Source organism: Panthera onca, chromosome X (genome assembly GCF_046562875.1).
Source record: "Panthera onca isolate mPanOnc1 chromosome X, mPanOnc1 haplotype 2, whole genome shotgun sequence".
NCBI classification, from domain to species: domain Eukaryota; kingdom Metazoa; phylum Chordata; class Mammalia; order Carnivora; family Felidae; genus Panthera; species Panthera onca.
The window spans coordinates 71249176-71273640 of NC_138357.1; the positions used below are offsets into that span (position 1 = coordinate 71249176).

Genomic DNA, 24465 nt, shown 5'->3' on the forward strand with positions numbered 1-24465 from the left:
TTGGTCCCTGATGCACCAATATCCTCCCTCATACCTGTGGCTGAGTTCAAATACCGAGCATGAATGAATGGTCCACACAAAGAATAAGACTACAGCGACAGATGAAGCCAGAGCAGTTGTAAGCAAAACAACAACAAAAAAAAACATGAATGGGTGTGTTGGGAGTTACAGGCTCTGTCCTCATTGTAACGGGTCATAAACCAACCCCACCCCCTCTACCACACCTGAGAAAACTCTTAATATTGCAGCTACACTAGGGAAATCTGGTCCTTTTGTTGTTTGCAGCTGTTCACATGTAAGCTTCATCACTGGATGACCCAATTATTCTGTCCAACGCTCAATTTAACAGAACACAAAATACATCAGCCACATTAAGGGCAAATCATTCATTTATTGTTTAAGGATCGCAAGACAACATCTGGATTTCGGTAGCACAATTTAAATGTTTACTTTTTTGATAAAGCGGAGTATAATAGAAAAAACAATTAGTTTCCAATAATATCTATATCTCTATTCAGAATTAGGTCTTCCACAGACATGTTACCTGGAAACAAAAGCCGATTACAATAAGCAAAGCTTCGACCAGAGCGGCTACTTTTCGTGCCAGGAAAAAGTTCATCCCTATAGGAGGAATGATGTGCTATGTAAAATGGCTGTAAGGCCACAGCCTTGAGGGCACTGGAAGTATATTATCCTATTCCACATGAAGTAGTTTGGTGAATTTCAAACATCAGTTTATCTGCAACCATGCCGGCAACCTTTAACTGACCGTTCAATCATGTAAAAATAAATTAAATCCCTAAACTGATGTTTCTTGATTTACATTGTTAGAAGGTACACACAGTTCATTACCATGTAATTCTGGCAAGAATTACATTGGAGACTCCTTGCTCAGATTTTGGTTAACAGTAAGAATCTTTCAGAAATTCAAGTTCTTATTAATCAATAATTTGTCAACTAGGATACATTCAGGCATCAGCTGCAACTACAGAATAGGTGCACTGCCTCAGCGCTTTGGAAAGACATTATAATCTAGAACACTACTAGCAGACAAAAATTACCTGTTACTGGATAGCATAAGTACAGTACAGCAACACAAAACATATATTCATATGTTGGCTTGTTTAAGCCTCAAGCCCTCGATCCTTTGCTGAAATTCAATAATTTTATTCCTATGGTTTTTAAATACCAAGAACTCAAGCTCCAGGAGGGCTAAAGTCTAATTTGTACTCCAAACCAAGTAGCAGTGCAGTTTGCTACCACTGAGGCTGATCCGTACAGACTTCAAGTCCAGAAGACAGTTATTATATAATACCCTAGAAGGTCTGAAAAATAATTACTCATTTACACAGCTGGTCCTTCAGCTTTTTACCTATGTTTTCTGATGAACATTATTCAATGTACTGAAGAGAACTGTGACTTACTGATCAAATATGCGAATACTTATACTTACCTGGGATTTCATTTCTGCTGAAAGAAATAGGAAGAACAGGACTCAAAAAAACAAACTTGAGAAAGGAAGGTAAAAATCTTATCACACACTATCACTTTTGGAAGCAGCATAGAGGGGCAAAGATAAAACACTGGTGAAATAGGTCAAAACTAGGCCCAAAAAATCTATATCATCATCATCATCAATGGCAGTACCACAACTACGCCTTGCATAATTATCACTCCTAAGAATTTTCATTTGGCACCAGATGACGTGTTTAAGAGAAACACTCTGGGATGTTTAAAATCAGACTTCGTTTCGTCAGCTGACTTACAGGAGAAATTTTAAAGTGGGGGAAGGGAAGAGAAGGAAATGGGAAACGGACCAGAAAAAAAAATGTTTAAGTCATCATCTAAACCAACAAAGCACTGATAGTTCCAAACATTAGGTCAGACACTAAAACGACTGATATAGGCTCAAGTGGTTTATAAAACCTATAAAAAGACTACACCAGCAAAGTCCCCGTTAATCTGTAGAGTTCAGAAACTAAAACAAGGGGCAACATTTTAGCTTAAAACCTTATCTCAAGAGAATCATATACACTTCACGTGAATAAAAATACCTGAAACCAAACATTTTTAAAAGCTCCAATACCCAAAATATAAAGAAAAAATTAATTCAGAAGACTTGATCAATCCATGGAATCACAAAACGGCTGGACAATCTCCATCTCCCCTCCACACTAACCATCCCATGGAAGACCAAAGGAGAGCAGACCTTCCAGACCTACGCACCACCTGATTGCTGCAAAATTCTGTGGAGATTCCTTGTGGGACAGCAGTTTCCCATCTCGTGTCTCTCCCTATCATGCAGGAAGCAAGTCTGGCTGTGCTATTCTAGATCATTTGTCACCCATCTGCAACATGATACTGTACAGTAAGTAAAAAGTACGTTCTCTAGTTCCCTTTCCCTGGAAAGTTGAGGCTCAGGTACAGGGGTAATCTCCTGTTCACACAGTCTTTATTTAGGCCGACTCAGTGACTTCAACAGGCTTAATCATGTGATCAGGTTTGTTGCCAGCTGCATAATGCTCCCACATCTGTAGATAGAGCCGCTCTAGTTCCATTGTGTATTGTTTGGTGTTGAACAGAGGGCTAGATATTCTCTGCTTCCAGACTTTGCCACGGATTTTCTTCAGGCTAGGCAAGAAAACAAAAAAGAACCAAGTTTTAAAATCAGAGCAGAAACTCAGAACTAGCCCTCATAAATACCTAGTTACCTCTGTGGTAAAATACATGACTGAACTTCACACAATTTTCTCTCCTGATTGGCCACCCTGACCTCAAGGTTGAAAAATTAAAGGATCACAACTAACATAATGCTAACACTTACAATCAAGGTTACCTCCATGTCCTCTGAAAATACTCAGCTTGTTCCTAAAGAAGTATATGCAAGAGACACCATGCTTTCCCCCGTCATCTCATTTCTATCTTTAAAATAAGGGCGCCGGGGTGGCTCAGTCGGTTAAGCGGCCGGCTTCGGCTCAGGTCATGATCTCGCGGTCCGTGAGTTCGAGCCCCGCGTCAGGCTCTGTGCTGACCGCTCAGAGCCTGGAGCCTGTTTCGGATTCTGTGTCTCCCTCTCTCTGACCCTCCCCCGTTCATGCTGTTTCAAAAATAAACGTCAAAAAATAAAATAAAATACAGAATTGGCAAGGACACGTGCCTACTCCTATGTATTACTGGTTAGAATGTACACTGCTTACCCTTTTGGTAAGCGATTTACCAATGTGTGTGTTAAGAAACTTAAATGGGGGGCGCCTGGATGGCGCAGTCGGTTAAGCGTCCGACTTCAGCCAGGTCACGATCTCGCGGTCCGTGAGTTTGAGCCCCGCGTCAGGCTCTGGGCTGATGGCTCGGAGCCTCGAGCCTGTTTCCGATTCTGTGTCTCCCTCTCTCTCTGCCCCTCCCCCGTTCATGCTCTGTCTCTCTCTGTCCCAAAAATAAATAAAAAAAAAAAACGTTGAAAAAAAAAAAAATTTAAAAAAAAAAAGAAACTTAAATGGCCATAACCCTCTAATATCATGAACACTTTTAAATCTATTCACAAGAAATAATCAGAGATGCAGGCAAACCTGGCCATGCAAAGATGTCCACTGAAGCATCATTTACAATAGCCAATGCCCAAACATATGAAGTATTCAATTTATGAATATTTTAATAAGAAAAATACCCTAAGGGATAAGAAATGTACTACATTTACTGCCATCATTTCCCACTTGTACGTGAACTGTTTATTTCGATATTTAAAAAAAAAAAAAGTGTTCCAGGGCTTCTGAGTGGCTCAGTCGGTTAAGCATCCAACTCTTGACTTCAGCTCAGGTCATGATCTCACGGTTCATGAGTTTGAGCCGCGCACTAGGCTCTGCACCGATAGTGTGGAATCTGCTTAGGATTCTCTCTCCCTCTCTCTCTGTCCCTTCCCCACTTGCACATCCGGTCTCTAAATAAATAAATAAATAAACAAACAAACAAACAAATTAAGTAAGTAAAAACATTTTAAAAAAGTGTTACGAATATCACCAAGACCATGGTTCTGCTCAGAGACAGGAAAAAAAAAAAGCAATTAATTCTTCTGGGAAAAAGGGAAAAGAATTCTCTACTCCTCTTCTAAAAATGTAATTTGTCACAAGATTCTTCTGTGGAGACAATTACTACTAGAGCAAGAAGCTGGACCACTCCTATACATTTTTAAAAGCAATAAAAAAATTTCAATCTCTGTCGTGACAGAACTAGTACAATGCCTACACATTATCTGTTGGCCTCAACCCAACCATAATCGTATTAATGCTACCTTCCAGATAAAAGTACGTCAGTGCTCTATCTTATGTTTCTAAGTTCTGTATGTCACCAGGAGAATGATATGGTACATCCATACAATGAAATACTATTCGCCAATAAAAAAGAATGAAGTACTGATATAAGCCAGCATCATGGATAAACCTCACAATGGTATCCGTAAGTGAAAACAATTCAGAGTACAAACTGTACAGTTTCATTTATATAAGGCAAAACAAAGTTTTGATGGGGGAAAAAAATCAGAACAGGCATAGTCTCTGAGGGTTGGTGTGGAGGATGAACTAACAAGGAACACGAGGGAACTTTCTGCAGTGAGGATAATGTTCTATATACTGTCATGGGTTTGGGTTATAAAGGAATATCTCAAAACTCAAATTTAAAATTTGTATATTCCACTGTATATAAATTCTGCCTCAAAAAAAATAAGTATTAAACTCTAGTTAACAATGTCCATTCTGAAGAGTACGGATGTCTGCAATTCACTTCAAAATCAATCAAATAATATGGACTGCTAAATGGAGAGAGGAATAAATAGATGGGAAGATACATGATTAAGTATACAAAGATGTTAGTGGTAAAATCTAGGCAGTAGGTAGAGAAGTGTTTACTATAAAATTGAAAAATTTTATAACAGAATGTTGGGAAAAAGTATTGTATGAAATCAACTAAGCTCTAAATTTTTTTTTAAATACACTAAAAGATTTACTATAGTTATCTCTGGACTGAAGAACACCTATCTTACTTTTTTTAATGGCTGGATTCAAAATTTTCAACCATTTTTTTTAGATGTATATGATGTTCAATAGAGAAAATTTTTGAAAATAAATGCTTCATATCTTTTGAATGCTTACCAAGAACTTTTGTAAGTGCGTTACATGGAACGCCTTTTTTTAATCCTCAAGTCTCTGCAAGGTAGGTACTATCCTTCATCCCCATTTTGCAGATGGAAAAACCAAGGCACAGAGACTAAATTGCCCAAAGTCACAAAGCTCGTAAGTGGGAGAGCATGGATTCAAACCCAGGCAGTCTAATTCAAAGACGGTGCTTTTTTAAACTTCTCTAGAATATGCTACTTCTCGGAAAAACACAAAGAAAAAAATTACCCATAACACCCAAAGAAAAGCCTCATTTAAGAGAGAAACACTACTTCATTGTATGGCTAAAGCATCACTTATCTAAGCACCACCCCTCTAATTCCCACCCACTTGGGGCACTGAAGTTATGCTTTCCCCCACCCCCCGTTTATGCTACAGTGAAGATTTGGCCCTATTAGCGTCAAAGGTCTGGTTTTTGTTTTGTTTTTTTAAAACGCTCTTAAAATCTTCGAGGAAGGGTTATACCAACTTACTCACTGTATGAAATATATGAAAAAGCCAGCACCTCAGTGCTCCCTCAATGGTATCATATTAAAAATATTTTATTTTGTAGGCAAATAATGGGTATAACACAGTGTTATATCTATACTTCTACTACAGAGGTTGAAACGTTTTTCCTGTTAACCATTTGTATTTCCACTTCAGTGACTTGTCTGCTCATTTCCTTATTTACTTTCCTATTAAAGAATTTAAGATATAAATGGTCTTCAGTCTTTCTATAGCCAGGCTACTATTACTTGACATCAGAAACGAAAAAATTTTTCCCCCTCTTGCCTGCCTTTTAATTTTCTTGACTCACTTTTATCCAGCCATTTACCCTTTACATAGTAAAACCTATTGGCCACTGTGTTTACGAAAGTTTAGAAAGTTCTCTCATCTAGAGATCATACAACTAATCCACCTATTTCATATTAGCCTTCTTTAGTGATTTCATTTCCTAACACCTATATTCCCTCTAAATTTTCTGCATCTATCTCCTTTACCATGCAATTTGTTCATAGAAGTTTACTTACTATTCTAGATCCGTTCCTAGTTTCACAGCTATGTCTTCATATTCTTGTCTATTTTTAGCAATAAGCTCAAGACAACCTAAACAAGTGAGCTGGGAAGCTGCAACTCGAGAAGCAAGTGTCTCTCCTGTAATAAAAAAGGGAACAAACTGCATGTCTGAGAATGTAAACGGCAGTTATTGTTATTTATGTTAAGTATCCACACAATACAGAGGAGGAGAATGAAGCAAAGTGCTCAGACGTGAACAAAGCTCATTTATCATCTTGCCCTAAACGCTGTTTCTAGTACACAAATTTTCACCTAAAAATGTCTCCCCAGGGAGATTTTAAAAACAACAAGGAAAAGGGGCACCTGGGTGGCTCAGTCAATTAAGTGTCTGGCTCTTAGTTTCGGCTCAGGTCATGATCTCACGGTTTTGTGAGATCGAGTCCTGCATCGGGCTCTACAGTGACAGCACAAACCTGCTTGGGATTCTCCGTCTCCCTCTCTCTCTGCCCACTGGCCCCCACTCGCACTCTCTCTCAAAAGAAATAAACTTCTAAAGATATGTTAAAAGGAAATAAAAAATAAATAAAAAGAACAAGGAAGGGGCGCGCCTGGGTGGCTCAGTTGGTTAAGTGCCTGACTCTTGATTTCAGCTCAGGTCATGATCCCACGGTCCATGAGTTTGAGCCTTGCATCAGGCTCATGCTGACAGCATGGAGCCTGTTTGGGATTCTCTCTCCCTCATCCTCTCTCTCTCAAAATAAATAAACTGTAAAAAAATAAAATAAAAAGGACAAAGAAGATTCCTATGATTTACCAGCAACTCACCTGGCATAGTTACCATGGGTGTTCCTGCCCAAAGGACATCCATCCCCGTGGTGTGCCCATTACAGAGCGGAGTGTCCAGGCAGACATCAGCCAGCTGGCCTCTCCTGACATGCTCCTCTTTAGGAGCAACAGGTGAAAAAATGATACGGTTCTGGGGAAGGCCCATGTTTTGCGCATATTGTTGGATATTAGGTTCTCCTACTGCTGGAAAACGCAACAGCCACAGCACACTATTGGGAACCCGCTTCAGAATCTGAAAGGGGGAAATAAGAATAATTTTTAGTAGCAGCTCTACCCTTCTCAAGAAAGGCTCCCATAGAGCTCTAATAATTCTAGCAGTCTACTCTTGTCACCCACAGAGCAGCCTGTGAACTTTGTCTTTCCTTCATAGATGAATGAAATCAACTGAATCATACATTCCTGTTCTGCTTAGCTGTCCCCAGAGTTCAAAGAAAGAGAAGACTGATGTAAGTCACAAAACAAGTTACTAATTGGCAAAATCTGAGGCAGCTGTGTCCTGTGGGAATTGTTACTGGCAATGATTTTTGTCGATGAGATAGAAATTTTCCATCTCAAATTTTAAATCCCCCACCATGACACAACAAAGTCAGCTCACACTTGCCTAACTTTATGTGCTTAATCAAGATTAGGTGTCAGCAGACTTTCTGTAAAGGACCAGAGAGCAAATACTTTCGGCTTTGCAGCCACATGGACTCTGTTATAACTGCTTGATTCTGCCCTTGTCACTGGAAAACAGCCATAGACAATATGCAAACAAGCTTGTGTGTCAATAAAATTTTATTTACAAAAACAGGCAGTGTGCTGGATTTGGTCCACAGGCCACAGTCTTGCCAACTCCTGATTTAGATCTACACCTATTCAATGTTACCACACAAGTTTACCATCCCTTCCCTGAAAGATAGGAGTCAGATTTCAGGATACTTCAGATTTTAAAAAGGCAGTACAGTACATATGTATAATACCCTCAGCAGCAACTCCCTATAAACAAACACACTAGTACCTCTGCACTGAGATGTAGGAATATTCATATTAATTGGAATATATAAAAGACCAAAAAGCAGCCTAACATCAGTTTAGGGCAGGTGTGCTATCAAATAAATTTGCCATAAACTTTTGAAAAAGCTGTTAGTTTTTGGATTTTTTTGAACACTTGCAACTAAAGATTAAGGGATAGTAAGCCTGTACTCATCGGCTTCCTCTTCCACCCACACCTTTCCTTTTAAACACACACACACACACAAACACACACACACAATCTCATATTTTAGCTCTATATAAGAGCCAGTTATATTAAAGTTTAAAACTTTCAGGGGTCCTGTTTGTGCAAACTGGTCTGATGAATGGACAGGTAATGGCATAAATCAATTCCTTCCTGGTTATGACTCTACAGTATTGCAAGAATATTAAGTATGGGCAGATGTACACCTTTGCTATCAGTTTAGACCATGGGCTGGCAAACTAGAACCTGGAAGCCAAATCTGGCATGTTGCCATTTTTGGTAAATAAAACTTTATTGGAACACACCTACACTCACTCATACATTTACACAATGTTTAATGGTGTTTTCCTGCTCCAATGGCAGAGTTCAGCAAATGTTAACAGGGTATGGACTGCAAAACCAAAAATATATACAAGATGGCCCTTTAAGAAAAAGTGTGATCCCTGGTGCTGAATACATAAATTATAAAGGCTCATACTGTAATATTTAGACGCTGGAAAGAGAAATCAAAAACGTCTGAAAAACCTACTCTTTTCAACATTTTAGAAATGAGCACAACAGCTCCTGAATAGGGATAGAGGGCAGCCTCAGCGAAACGGCCTACATAATAATCTTTAGTAGTCTCTAGACATGAATAACGAATCTACGCATACTCACGTTTGCCCACATCTGCAGAGTAGAAGGGTCAATTTTGTATAACTGATTAAAATTACAGTACACGATGGCATCTTCTGGTAACCCATACTGGGAACGGGTGGTTACAATAATGGTACGAGGAACCTCCTCTCCAGTGGCAGCTTTATTGTTGATCTAGAACAAGAAAAACAACATGATTACGTTTACAGTCAGCACAGTCTCAAATGACATAATACTCTACGTGGAAAACCTGAAAGACTCCACCAAAAAACTGTTAGAACTAATACATGTATTCAGCAAAGTCACAGGATAAAAAAATCAACGTACAGAAATCTGTGGCAGTTCTATACACCAATAATGAAGCATAAGAGAAATCAAGGAATCAATCCCATTTACAATAATAGTAAAAACCATAAAATACCTAAGAATAAACCTAAGCAAAGAGGTAAAAGATCTGTATGCTGGGGGTGCGGCGCCTGGGTGGCTCTGTTGGTTGAGCATCCTACTTCAGCTCAGGTCATGATTTCGTGGTTCTTGGTTTCTAGCCCGGTATCGGGCTCTGTGCTGACAGCTCAAAGATTGGAGTCTGCTTCAGATTCTGTGTGTCTCCCTCTCTGCCCCTCTCCTGCTCATGCACTATTAAAAATGAATAAACGTTAAAAAAAAAAAATCTATATGTTGAAAACTACAAAAAGCTTATGAAAGAGACTGAAGACGACACAAAAAATAGAAAAACATGCCATGTTCACAGATTGGAAGAATATTCTTAAAATGTCAATACTACCCAAAGCAATCTACACATTCAATGCAATCCTTGTCAAAATACCAGCATTCTTCAAAGAGGTAGAACAAACAATTCTAAAATGTGTATGGAACCAGAAAAGACCCTGAATAGCCAAAGCAATGTTGAGAAAGAAAACCAAAGTTGGAGGCATCACAATTCTGGACTTCAAGCTGTATTACAAAGCTGTAATCATCAAGACAGTATGGTACTGGCACAAAAACAGACACATAGATCAATGGAACAGAATAGGGAACCCAGAAATGGACCCACAAAAGTGTGGTCAGCTAATCTTCAACAAAGCAGGAAAGAGTACCCAATGGAATAAAGACAGTCTCTTCAGCAAATGGTGCTGGGAAAACTGGATGGCGACATGCAGAAGAATGAACCTAAACCACTTTCATACACCATACACAAAAAATAAACTCAAAATAGATGAAAGACCTAAATGTGAGACAGGAAACCATCAAAATCCTATGGAGAAAACAGGCAAAAAACCTCTTTGACCTTGGCTGCAGCAACTTCTTATTTGACATGTCTCTGGAGGCAAGGGAAACGAAAGCAAACATGAACTACTGGGACCTCAAGATAAAAAGCTTCTGCACAGTGAAGGAAACAATCAGCAAAACTAAAAGGCAACTGACTGAATGGGAGAAGATATTTGCAAATAACATATCTGATAAAGGGTTAGTGTCCAAAAAGCTATAAAGAACTTGCCAACCTCAACACCCAAAAAACAAATAATCCTGTGAAGAAATGGGCACAAGACATGAACACTTTTCCAAAGACATCCAGGTGGCTAACAGACACATGAAAAGATGCTCAACCTCACTCATCGTCAGGGAAATACAAATCAAATCCACAAGGAAATACCACCTCACACCTGTCAGAGTGACTAACATTAACGACTCAAGAAACAAAAGATGTTGGCAAGGATCTGGAGAAAACACTTTTGCACTTCTGGTGGGAATACAAACTGGTAGAGCCACTTGGAAAACAGTATGGAGGTTCCTCAAAAAAACTAAAAATAGAGCCACCCTATGACTCAACAATAGTACTACTAGGTATTTATCCAAAGGAGACAAAAATGTTGAATTGAAGGGCCACATGCACCCCAATGTTTATAGCAGCGCTATCAACAATATCCAAATTATGAAAAGAGCCCAAATGTCCATCAACTGATGAATGGATAAAGAAGATAAGGCACATGTATACATACCCTGGAATATTATTCAGCAATCAAAAGGAATGAAATCTTGCCATTTGCCACAACATGGATAGAACTAGGATGCATTTATTATGCTAAATGAAGTCAGAAGGTAAATATCATTATGATTTCACTCATACGTGGAATTTAAGAAACCAAACAGATAAACATAGGGGAAAGGAAGGAAAATAAGATAAAAACAGAGAGGGAGGCAAACCATAAGAGACTCTTATTTTTTAAGTTTATTTATTTATTTTGAGAGAGAGGTGAAGAAAAAATCCCAAGCAGGCTCTGTGCCATCAGCAGAGCTCGATATGGGGCTCAATCCCACGAACCATGAGATCATGACCTGAGCCAAGATCAAGAGTCAGATGCGTAAATGACTGAGCCACCCAGGTACCCCAAGAAAGTCTTAAATACAGAGAACAGGGTTGCTGGAGGGGTACTGGGGCGGGGGGGGGGGCGGGGGAATGAGCACTGGGTGTCATATGTAAGTGATGAAACACTAAATTCTACTCCTGAAACCATTATTACGTTATATGTTAACTTGGGTTTAAATTAAAAAATAGAAATTTTTAGAAAGTCAGCATAGTCTGGCATTTTTTAATTAATAAAGATTCCTTAAGATGCCAAAAAGTATAATCCTTGAAAGTCATGTCATTTCAAGTATGAGAAAATATCCATGACATATTAAGTTAAAAAAAAAAAAAACCTTACAGCATTATCTTAATTGGGAGCAGTGAGGACTACACCTTGAAACTTACCACTCAAGCCAAAAAGTTCTTTTCAAAACCCTATTAATTCAAAAGCAAGTTTTTGCTCACTTTAATAAATGAAATGTCCTTTTCTAAATCACACCCACCCTTGAAGGCTAAATTTAAATCATTCCTCCAAATGATCTCTACTGTGTCTCCTCACACTGATCACCACTATTTCTAAGTATGTACACATTTATAATCTTACAATTCCCACACATCTGGGTACTATCTTCCATTATGTAACTATTCCAGGTGTGTATGGACATTTCATACATTTGGGCATTGTGCTCTACACTCAAAATTCTTTGTCCCTGTGAATGTCAAGAACTACACACACACACACACACACAGTTTTTCTTGAGTCAAACAGGTCTGTCCTATTGCTCCAAAGGACAGGTAACCAGAGTAAGAAAAAACACACCCCTGCTGGTTTAGCCCAATATTAATTCCTTTATCTTAACAGGAGCTGGCCTGAGAGTAAAGAGCTCATTTTGAGCACCCTTGGTATGAAATGTTATACCAATAAAACTGTTAACTCCTTGCCTTCTAATATCTTGACAGCGCTACCTATTCACTTATTCAAACATGCAATATATATTTATTGAACAAATACTACATTACTGTGGCTAAGACATGGGCCCTAAAGTAATTGAACTCAGTGGAGAATAAATACAAACACAGGGAATTATAACATGTTGTGCTGCATGTAAAAATATAACCCAAACATTAAAGAAACAGAACAGATAGGTACCAATGGAACGGGAAAGGTGAGATTAATGATAAGGACAGGAATGGATTCCTGGAGAAGCTGCCTGAACTGAAAGTCTTAAAAAGTAGAGAGATTTAACTAGGGAAAGATTGAGTTACAGAAGAAATTGTATGAAGTCTACAGATAGTTCACCATTTTTAAGAGGAAAGCCACAGATAGGAAACAGTAAGATACTGTTAATACAGTAGACCCTCATTAAGTGACCAGCTGGCTGAATCCAACAGACATTTAAAATAAGACAAAGCTAGGGGCGCCTGGGTGGCGCAGTCGGTTAAGCGTCCGACTTCAGCCAGGTCACGATCTCGCGGTCCGTGAGTTCGAGCCCCGCGTCAGGCTCTGGGCTGATGGCTCGGAGCCTGGAGCCTGTTTCCGATTCTGTGTCTCCCTCTCTCTCTGCCCCTCCCCCGTTCATGCTCTGTCTCTCTCTGTCCCAAAAATAAATAAAAAACGTTGAAAAAAAAAAATTTAAAAAAAAAAAATAAATAAGACAAAGCTATAGAAGATACCAATTTCCACTGAACTTTTATTTCCTCTCCTATAAAACAGGGATAATGATGCTTATACCTCCTGGAGTTAGGAGATTTAAAGGAGACAAATGAATAGTTGGTGGTACATATTACATTCTATTTGTCTCTTCTCACCTGGGTAGTTGCTAGTCCATTGCTAATACTGAATCCATTAATTGTTATCTGGATTTGCCCTCTGTTAATCATTTCAATAACTGCTTCTGCAATAGTATTCATAGGAATAACAGGCATATTAAGAGCTGTATTACTGCTGTCCCCATTGTCTCCTCCATCAGGACATTTCATCTTTAAGAAAAACAACAAAATGTATCATTAGGGAAAAGATCCCAAATGCAGATAACTTTATTTCAATGACAGTATTGACCAGGTTCTGACCTTGACAATTTTCACATCTGGCAGACTATCAAGAAATGCTTTGAGGTCGATGCCATTCAGAACAATCCGATTGTCATAAATGTGCCCATTGGACTTAAAATCAATGACTGCTTTTTTCTAATAAAAAAAAAAAAGTTTGAGACACGTATCTTTTAGGATGCATAGAGACAACAGCAAGGAAACAAGTGACTACAGTTCTTTGCAATTCCCACATAGCACTGTTTTTCTACCTACCTTCAAGTGAGGGAACATATTGGCATGATCACCAATAAAAAATGTATGTGGCATATAAGCCAGTTTCTCGGAATACTGCTCAGCAACTTCAGCTGGAGAAGTTTCCTGATCAGTGATGATATAATCCATGAAAAGCGCACCACTAGTCCCAGGGTATCCCAGCCACATTGCCTAAAAGAAAGAAAAAAATAGGCCAAAAACTAAAAACCTTCCATAGGAGTCCTAAATTAAATTAGTAAAGAAACAAACAAGGAGGGCTGACTTCTTTAGCCAAGAGTAATCAAGTAATATTTTAGTCTAACCTTCTAAGTGCTAAAATGTTTTTCCGATTTACAAGACAGAACCGTTTTTACCCAAGTATGAATTGCAAGTTTCCACACACATGTACCTGTGGGCATTGTATTCTACACTCAGAATTCTTTGTCCCTGTGCATTTCAAGAACTATTCTTTGTTCATTTTATTTTAGAGAAAGTGCAAGGAGGGTAAAGGGGCACAGGAAGAGGGGAAATAGGGGGAGAAGAGGAGGAGAGGGGAGAAGGGAGGGGGAGGGGGAGGGGGAGAGGGAGGGAGAGAGAGGCAGAGGGAGAGAAAGAGGGAGGAGGAGGGCAGGGGGAGTGAGGGGGGGGGAGAGAGAGAGAGAGAGAGAATGAATATGAATGAATGAATGAATGAATATATGAAAATCTCAAGCAGGCTCCATGCTCAGCATGCTCAGCATGCTCAGCATGGAGCCTGACACATGGCTTGATCCCATGACCCTAGGATCACAACCTGAGCCAAAATTAACAGTCAGACACTCAAGCCCCTATACTTTTATTCTTATGCCAAGCATGTTTCAAACGTTTCAAATGCCAGAAAAACGGGGGCGGAGGACGACCCACATCACTGTCTTTTCAGTTCAATGAACACTGTGAGCAATTATCACGAACTTCTTTACCTGAATAGGAGCAGGCCTGAGAGCAAAGAGTTCATTACGAGCACCCTTGGTATAACCATTCATATTTACGAGGATGTGTATACCATCCTGATGGATTCGATCAGCAGCTTTTCCATTGCAGGGAATCTATGGAATAAAAAAAGAACTCACTATGTATAATCTCAAACTAATTCCATTAGTTTTATTTTTCTTTGAGAGCAAGCACAGGAGCATGAGCGGGGGAGGGAGAGAGAAAATGAATTTTTTTTTTTTAATTTCTTTTAACGTTTATTTTTCAGACAGAGAGAGACAGAGCATGAATGGGGGAGGGTCAGAGAGAGGGAGACACAGAATCTGAAACAGGCTCCAGGCTCCAAGCTCCAAGCTGTCAGCACAGAGCCCGACGCGGGGCTCGAACTCACGGACCATGAGATCATGACCTGAGCCGAAGCCGGCCGCTCAACTGACTGAGCCACACAGGCGCCCCGAGAAAATGAATCTTAAGCAGGCTCCACACCCAGCAGAGCTTGATGCAGGGCTTGATCTCAAGTCAGATCTCACAACTGTGTAATCATGACCTGAGCCGAAATCAAGAGTCAAACACTTGGGACGCCTGGGTGGCTCAGTCGGTTAAGTGTATGACTTCAGCTCAGGTCATGATCTACTGGCTCGTGGGTTTGAGCCCTGCGTGGGGCTCTGTGCTGACAGCTCAGAGCCTGGAGCCTGCTTCAGAGTCTGTGTCTCCCTCTCTCTCTGCCCCTCCCCCACTCATGCTCTCTCTCTCAAAAATAAATAAATGTTAAAAAAAAATAAAAAATAAATAAAGAGTCAAATGCTTAACTAACTGAACCACCCAGGAGCCCCTCAAACTAATTCAATTCGTTTTAATGGCATCAAATAAAATTCAGAGTCATAGATGCAAAACAGAACAACACAAGTTACATTAATGCAGGGTAAAAATGTGGTTAAGTGCCCTTAAAATGGGCCCAAAACATTACAGAAACAGAATACAGAGGAAAGAGAGTTTACTTCTACACTGAACGTATGAATAACAAGGCTTCATAGAGAAGCTGGCGTTTGAAATGGGTCTTCAAAGATGGGAAGGAGTTTGAGGCAGTTGGACAGAATAGAATCTCGACACGAGAAAAGTATGAATTAATCAGAGTCAAGTGCATGGTAGATTTAAAAAAAAAATGGTGTGTAGATCACTGCTATTTGGTACAGGGTATACATGAGGGGAAATGGTGGGTGAAAAGTATTGGCCAACAAGGTTGTGCTCAGACTCAGAAAGACTGTGAAGGCCATGCTGAAGAGTTTAGACTTCAGTCCATAAGCAGTGAGCCCCTGAACATCTCAGAAGTGGAAGGCAGTATGCTTCTTGGTCCCATAGCAACAGCTACACTGCCAAAGATGTTAGTACATATTATTTAAATGACAAGAATCTCAAAACCCTTCTGCTGGGTATCAATGACTCATACGTGAATTACTAGATATATTCTACAATGCATATCTCTATTAGTCACCAAAGTGGCCAACAGAGTCTGAATAAAAAACTCAAGACTCAGCAAATTAATTCCTCCACAAGTTTCAATCTTTTTTTAAATATTTATTTGAGAGCCTGTGTGCACAAGCAGGGGAGGGGCAGGGAGAGAGAGGAAGAGAGAATCTCAAGCGGGCTCCTGGTTGTCAGCACAGAGCCGGACATGGGGCTCAATGTCACAAACTCACATGACCAGATCCAACATCGAGAGTCAAACATTTAACCAACTCAGCCACCCAGGCACTCCTCATTCTTAATTTATCATAAAATTTATGCTCCTAGAAATAGCAATAGAGAAAGTATGGAAATAAAGATAACCAAAGGCAAAGGCCCACAAAGATAGATGAACCATAGTTCATCTATTTTCCTTAAATAACCTATGTATTCCTCTTCCAAGCCACCATTTTGGTCAATTTATTCAGTTAATATTAAGTATCTACTGTCATAAGACCTGGCTTAATCCCTAGAGGAGTTTTATGTCCAAGCACAGATAGACCACGTTTCTATTTCATTTGCAACATCAGCAAAATCCATGCTGATTATAAATGTAATGACTAAGCAAATAAGAGCAAAGCAATTGCCCATATGTAGTAGCTGATGTTAAAAATATCTGTCACGAAAAATACAAGCTATATGCCAATAGTTTTATTCACTATTTGTTCAAAATTAAGTTTGAAGTGTAGGAGTTTCACCTACCTGAGAAAGATCGATGAAATGATTGGCTTCTGCCATAACTTTCACTCTGAAGTTTGTGCCATCATCTGGGCTTAGGGCGTAACAGAATACCTGAAAGGCAGCATATAGTATATTTAAAAACCTTGGCTCAATGAGATATGGAAGTGTCCATCAACAGATGAATAAAGACTATGTGGAGGGTGTGTGTGTAAACACACGCATACATACAATGGGACATTACTATAAAAAAATGAAATCTTGCTATTCATAACATAAATGGACCTAGAGGATATTATGCTGAGTGAAATAAGTCAGACAGGAAAACACAAATACCATATGATCTCACTTATATATGGAATCTAAAAAACAAGTGAGCAAACAAAAACCAGAGATTCATAAATACAGAGAACTGGTGGTTGCCAGAAGGGAGGGTGATGAAGAGGATGGGTAAAATAGGTGAGGGGGATTAAAAGGTGCAACTTCCAGCTATAAAATGAGTCACAGAGATGAAAAGTACAGAAGGAATATAGTCAATAATATTTAATAACTCTGCATGGTAACAGACAGCAACTATGCTTATTGTGGTGAGCATTTCAGAACATATAATTGTGTGGGGCGCCTGGGTGGCGCAGTCGGTTAAGCGTCCGACTTCAGCCAGGTCACGATCTCGCGGTCCGTGAGTTCGAGCCCCGCGTCAGGCTCTGGGCTGATGGCTCGGAGCCTGGAGCCTGCTTCCAATTCTGTGTCTCCCTCTCTCTCTGCCCCTCCCCCGTTCATGCTCTGTCTCTCTCTGTCCCAAAAATGAATAAAAAACGTTGGGAAAAAAAAAAAAAAAAAAAAGAACATATAATTGTGAAACTGCTATGTCGTACACCTGAAACTTATGCACTATATTGTATGCCATCTGTATTTCAATTAAAAAATTAAAAGTGAGTAAAAACTTCGGCTCAAATCTTTCAAAAAGACACTAGGCTTGGGCGCCTGGGTGGCTCAGTCGTTAAGCCTGGGACTTCGGCTCAGGTCATGATCTCACGGTGAGTTCGAGCCCCGCGTCAGGCTCTGGGCTGACAGCTCAGAGCCTGGAGCCTGCTTAGGATTCTGTGTCTCCCTCTCTCTCTAGCCCTCCCCTGCTCATGCTCTGTCTCTGTCTCAAAAATAAACAAAACATTAAAAAAAAAAAAAAAAAAAAGACACTAGGCTTAACACCTAATGGTGATGATAAAGCCACAAATGAGGTTTTGTTTAATGAAGCAAATAGTGTCTCAAGACAAACACTAGTCTTACCTCAAATTTGTCCGGATTGTGCATGCCTGGAATAGACTGCATAAGATGAGAAGTAGGATGATTCCCAAAGTCAGAACTCACATAGCCTACACGCAGTCGACCATCACTGAGCTTCAAGTCTTTTGGATGTTCATATGGTGGTTTATGAAGGACATTAATCTACCAATGGAAACCAATGCTTGTTAGTCAAGTTGAATCTATACATAAACCTAGGAAAAGTGATTAAAAGCAAAACAAACCTATACCTCACACCTACTGGGAATGGTTTGCCCAGAATACTTCATTTAATTCATATAGCCAGTTCAATACAATCTTAGCAGTTTGTATAATATGCTTCATACTCTATCATGTTCCTGAGGCCTATGAAAGAGCATGAGCAAAATCTAAAACTTGGAGAAAGGAGGCAGTGTGGACAGAGCATGACAAACCCTGCATTTTAGAAAATTCTGTAGGGAAGCACTTTTTTAAAAAATTATTTTTAATGTTTTATTTATTCTTGAGAGAGAGCGAGCAAGCACAAGAGGGCAGAGAGGGATATACAGAATCTGAAGTAGGCTCCAGGCTCTGAGCTGATCACACAGAGCCTGACACGGGGCTAGAACCCACAAATCATGGAATCATGACCTGAGCCAAAGTCGCACGCCTGAGCCACCCAGACACCCCGGGAAGTACCTTTAAAATACAGAATTACAGGGGCGCCTGGGTGGCTCAGTTGGTTAAACATCCGACTTCAGCTCAGGTCACGATCTCGTGGTCCGTCAGTTCGAGCCCCGCGTCGGGCTCTGGGCTGATGGCTCAGAGCCTGGAGCCTGCTTCTGATTCTGTGTCTCCCTCTCTCTCTGACCCTCCCCCGTTCATGCTCTGTCTCTCTCTGTCTCAAAAATAAATAAACGTTAAAAAAAAATTTTTTTTTTAAATAAAAAAATAAAATAAAATACAGAATTACATCTAGCACTCCAATCTATTCTGCTGAGTAAACTCCCACCTTTGACAAACTAGTGCTCTAATTCTCAAAATGGAATATCAAATACTAAACACTGTATTAAACATTATGGTTTTTGAACTGTAAGGAGACGTTATCCATCTATTGTTAGGATTCTGCCTTATGGGATGGAAGGGGTTATGATCAAGACAGACACAATGGAAAGGGCTTCTGCGGTGGCCGTCAAAGTCTCACTTCTCAACTTGGGTGGTGTTCACCTTATGGTAACTCATTAAACCATATACATTTGATCCACATCATTTTCTCTACCTGTATTTTACTTTGCAACAAAAAAATTTAAAACATTTGCACCTTATCCAAGCAGAGGTTTCCATGCCTCTCAGCAATAGCCTTCCTGAAGCCATGAGAAAGAGGATATAGCATACTATGATGAGGATGCACAGAAGGCAACCTATTCTTCTCTAGCTGGTCAGCCACAATACTGACCAACTTCTTCATTCGCTCATCATAGTCTGTCCAATCACAGACAATCTAGAGGAGGCAAAAAGACATTATTATCCAGAAAGCCTATTCAAGATTTAACAATTTCTATGTCTTTGGACTAATTTCAGATAACCCTTTAAAGAACACGGTCTCCAGTCAGGCTTGGACTAATATGGCACATAACAATTAAAAAGTGACTGCAACACGAAAGCCAATTACTGGCCTGTTATTCTTTACCTGCAGGCAATGAGCCAAGTTACAATAAGCATCAGGAAAATCAGGCTTAAGTTTCAGAGCAGTTCGGTAAGAAGCTATTGCTTCTGGAATATTTCCTGAATCCTGGAAATACAGAGGGATGGTTAAAAATTGTCCTAAAATTAAACATTAGGTGCTTAGATGCACACATAATAAACAGTAGTTAGTACCTTATGAATGGAAGCCAAATTGCTGTGCGCATCTGCAAATGCAGGGTTAATCTGAATGGCACGAGTGTAACACTGCAGGGCTCCCTGAACATCCTGCATCTCCTTCAGAGTGTTTCCCATGTTAGAGTAGGCATCAGCAAAGGTGGGACTAATTCTAAAGGAGAAAACAAACATTTTATTGACCTAGCACAAAAACTTTTAACCCCCCTGAATGCAGTCTGTTATTAAAAGTCATCTTAACACAAGCCAAATGTGCCAAATGCCAAACATTTTAAAACGTGAGAGAAAATGATAATAACATGACGGTGAGTGTCTTACCGAATAGCCTCCTTATAGTGCATCAGAGCTTCCTGAAGCTTTCCCTGCTGCTGCAGTACACTTGCTAAATTCGAATGGGCAGCAGCAAACTCTGGGAAGACCTATAGTCAAGATGATACCCGAGGTTTAAAAACTTCTACAACAGCAGTAGTAACTTACCACAGTAAGAACTTTGCCCAAATACCTTTATATCCCTAGAGTTGTCTACCTTTCTCTAAATCTACTCATTCTTCAAAGCCAAGTAGCTCAAATTCTACCTCTTCATTTTAGATCTCTCCTTGTTTCAAATCACGATGAGATAGACCTCTCCTCATCCTAGTTTATGCTGATTACTCCAGCATCTGTCTCTTCTGCAGAAACTCTTTTAAACTCCTACCACACCCACCAACCACCACTACAGCTATCAGGCACTAAAATTATACTTATTGGCAACCTCTCTTGAACTGTAACTTACTGTTTAACTTTTTTGTCCAGATCTTATCTGTTCACAAAATAATAAACTCAAAGTAGAGTCTTTCTTGAATGTCACACAAGACTTCACTCAAACCGTAGCTACTCAATTACTAGATTCATGAATGGTTCAACCACAATTTTTGCAAAAGAGGTGGACGAAATGGCTAACTTTAACTGCTTTTCCTCTATTATCACAGACAAAATATACATCCACAACACCCTGAACATACTTCCAATGCTTTACGATATAAGCGAACTGCCTCTTCAATGTTTCCCTGTTCTCGTTTGATATTGGCTAGGTTATTCAGAGAGTCTGCATGGGTAGGACATAACCGGAGAGCTGTATTATAACAATCTTCTGCTTCAGCAACCTAGAAAACAAAACAAATTATTCAAAACGTCCACAAAGGAATCACAGAGCCACCACTGATGTTATTCTAACAACTGCTTGGTTAAGCTGAGGGGCTGATAATATTCTAGAAAATAGGTCATTTTTGCTATTCTCTCAACCAAAACTCCAAAGTGAAACTACTGACCACCTCAATACTTAACAACAATACGCACAAAAACAACTTTTTAATCCTATCAAGTAACAAAGAAATAGACTGAATAAATGTCCTTACACTGCCCTTCTCTTTGAGAGCATTGGCTAAGTTGCAGTAAGCGTCAGGGAAATGTGGTTGCAGTTCAATAGCTCGCCTGTAGGTGTCTATCGCCAGATCTATCAGGCCTTGCTCATAGTATACACAAGCCAGGTTGCCGTGCACCACTGCGTGATTTGGACTCAAGCTGAGGGCTCGAAGGTAAGCTGCCACAGCTCTGAAAATAAAAAATGAAAAATAAAAAAAAACCACACACACATAATGCAACTAACTTTCAATGGCTGCTTTGCTACAATTAACTCATGTTATATACTGTACCAAAGCATATCAATTATAATTCACACTATACTAAACCTCAACTCAAAATTCACCCTAATAAAATATATTTTTACACTGAAAAATTTTCTATCTCCACATAAGAAATAAGCTCTCTCCTGACAACAAAAACAAGTCAAAAGTCAGGATTTACTTAGCTTTGTGAATCAAAGAAATAATTTAGTCTAAAAGATAACCATTTTGGGGCGCCTGGGTGGCTCAGTTAAGCATCCAACTCTTGATTTCGGCTCAGGTCATGATCACGTGAACTAGGAGATCGAGCTCTGCACAGACAGCGCAGGAGCCTGCTTGGGATTCTCTCTCTCCCCCTCTCTCTGCCCCTCCTCTGCTCATGCACATACACTCTCTCACTCTCTCTTCCCCCCCAAAATAAAAAATAATAAATAAATAATGACCATTTCAACAGTTCACAATAAGAGAAAGGTCAACTAAATTCTTAGAAGGAGAATGGCTTTGAGAAAAGCCAACAACAAAAAGTCAGGCAACAATGCCTATAAATAAGAGGTAATACAGCAGACATGATGAGGGAAGAGCAATATACTAGAAAAGGAAAATGTGTTTGAATGGACCACGGCCATAATTTTAGTCCCAAGTCTCAGGTGTCAATGCAACAAAGACTCAAGAAAATTTATCAGATAGAACATTCTCTCACCGGTCAAAAATCCGTGCCTCTTTCAAGACATTTCCTAAGTTGATATAAGCATCCAGAAAGTTGGGGTCAAGAGTGACAGCCTAAAAATTACAAGGCAGCTATTAGAGCAAGTTAGGATTTCAGATAAACTTTCCAATTACAAGTTTTTATTCTGAGATAATTTTAGGCCTCCAATTACATTTTCTAATATAATTAAATCTTATTTCTTTCACTGAAAACAAAACCCAGTCATTTCAGTACCCTCTCATTATTCACAAATCTCAAGGTTATCAAAGTAACTGCTCATGTAATGTGAGAGCAAAATGTGTCCTGAAGGGAAACATTTTTAATTGGGTCCATTCCAATTTTAATGAGCTAAATACTTCTAATGGTTGGCCCTATTTTATTCAAAATTAATAAGGCTAACTCTTCTAGGGGCACCTGGCTGGCTCAGTCGGCAGAACACGTGACTTTTGATCTCGGGGTCATGGGTTCGAGCCCCACATTATGTGTGGAGATCACTTAGAAATAAAATCTTCAAAAAAAAAAAAAAAAAAAGTACATACTGTCTGGTTGTGTCTTTTTTGCCACTAATAAATGCCTAAATCTATTAATGGTGATACTCTGATTCTATCATTCCTTTTTCATTTACTAGCTGGAACACTTGTATAAATAAGAAACTTCCCCCTATCCAACTACTGGGTTACCCTGAGGTCCAGTTCATACAGGAGGAAGATAAATGCTTTATTCTTCCCCCTTTAACCAGTTTTCAAAATGAATTGCTCCTGATCTTCCAAAGGTGACCACTGAATTTCTTCTTAGTATATTTATAAACTCATGGATTTTCAATATATTTCCGTTATAATACTCCTAATGTTCAAGTCCCATCTTTATCCAGTGTGAGCCTCTTCCAGTTGCCTCCTGAGTCCTTTAGACATAATGAAAGTAATACCAAAGCTTCCATGCTTTCTGGTACAGAGGGCATTCCAGATGAATTTTGTACATTTCCTACCCCCAGCTAAAATCAGCCTTTTGACCAAGAAACCCTGCTTTTTTAAAGTTGCCCATGAAAAAAATGGATTTTTAATTACTACAGTACATTTTCAATGCAAAACTGGAAACTGCCATATCATATACCATCCAGCAAATGCCTTAAATACGGTCAGAGAAACAAGGATATTATGTGACTGATCATGTAAAGGCCTATTATTTAGCTCTAAATAAAAACAGCCCACACACATAAGCACTTCCAATTATTAATTTAATAACTAACCTTTTCAAAGTGATGAATTGCAAGCCAAATCTCCCCTTGTGCATTGAAAACACAGCCAAGATTACTCCAAGCTACTGCAAAGTTCGGTTGCGTCTCAATTGCTTTCAAATAACATGCCTTGGGGGGGGGGGGGTTAATGAAAGAAGATGGGAGGGGAAGGAGGTAAAGGGAAAAGGGAAAATTTGTAAAGGGGAAAAAAAAAAGATTGGGGTGGGGGGAAGAAGGTGATATCATTATTCCTTCTCTGACCAGCCAAAAGTGACCCTGCAGCATAGGCTCGCTTGCGCCAAAACTAATGCGCTGCCACAGCTGGCTGCTCCTGCGCCTGCGCCACCAGAACCCAAGTGCAAACCACCATGTTCAGTTCTGCCAACCAACGACCGACCCTCATACTGGGACTCATCTGGGAAGTCAGTTGCCTTAAGACTCTATGTTGGACTCCTCTTATCTGAACACCTAAGGGCTTTTGCTAGGTTTTCAAGTCCGATCTAGAGAGTGCCACTTAAAGCCAAGTTTTCCCACCCTACCCCACCCCCTCACCAGTTTCCCAAAGTGTGTTCTACAAAATGTTAACGGGTATCACTGAAAAAAAGGATTCCATGATCAAGTAAATTAGGAGAAAAGAAACCCAGTTTCTTTGCTACAGAACTTCCCTAAGTCCCTTTGTTTATACAGGATTCCCTCAACTTAGTTGACCATGGAACTCTTTCATTAGACACTTTTAGAATACCACAAAATACATTTTGGGAAATGCTGCTCTAAACAACAACGCTCCTCGCTAACGTCAAAACTATATTACTGAGGAGAAAAGGGTTTTTCTGCCATGTCAGGTATGAGAAGGTCAGGCTCTAAGTTACATCCTCGCAATGCCCCTGTCTCCCAAGGGGGACTGAAGCTGAAACCTCATATGACAGGATTGCACCTAGGTTGAGGTCCCTGTAATGCGAGCGCAAACATCGCTTGCGCGACCTAACAGCATCGCATTGCGCAATCGCTGCGAACTGCTGCGCTACAGAGAACACCCCTAGACGCAGCAAACGGCCAACCAGATCCATTAATCTACTAGACA

At 39.8% G+C, this 24465-nt stretch overlaps 1 protein-coding gene across 3 annotated transcripts in view; it reads right to left on the reverse strand.

Moving 5' to 3' along the window:
• Window positions 1-371: 371 nt before the first annotated feature.
• The window catches only part of OGT (O-linked N-acetylglucosamine (GlcNAc) transferase), a 37041-nt gene continuing 12947 nt past the window's right edge, over window positions 372-24465 (reverse strand). For all 3 annotated transcript variants that reach the window (XM_081792636.1, XM_081792635.1, XM_081792637.1), the window contains 18 exons: window positions 23397-23513; window positions 22145-22224; window positions 21178-21373; window positions 20785-20925; window positions 20102-20202; window positions 19784-19937; window positions 19596-19697; window positions 19227-19406; window positions 17933-18091; window positions 16670-16759; window positions 14455-14580; window positions 13517-13687; window positions 13283-13399; window positions 13022-13192; window positions 8887-9039; window positions 6990-7242; window positions 6179-6302; window positions 372-2631 (listed from right to left, as the gene is read on the reverse strand). In XM_081792636.1, the coding sequence (XP_081648762.1) occupies window positions 2457-2631; window positions 6179-6302; window positions 6990-7242; window positions 8887-9039; window positions 13022-13192; window positions 13283-13399; window positions 13517-13687; window positions 14455-14580; window positions 16670-16759; window positions 17933-18091; window positions 19227-19406; window positions 19596-19697; window positions 19784-19937; window positions 20102-20202; window positions 20785-20925; window positions 21178-21373; window positions 22145-22224; window positions 23397-23513 (2610 nt within the window). In that variant the 3' untranslated portion in view covers window positions 372-2456. The remainder of the gene's footprint in view (window positions 2632-6178; window positions 6303-6989; window positions 7243-8886; window positions 9040-13021; window positions 13193-13282; window positions 13400-13516; window positions 13688-14454; window positions 14581-16669; window positions 16760-17932; window positions 18092-19226; window positions 19407-19595; window positions 19698-19783; window positions 19938-20101; window positions 20203-20784; window positions 20926-21177; window positions 21374-22144; window positions 22225-23396; window positions 23514-24465) is intronic.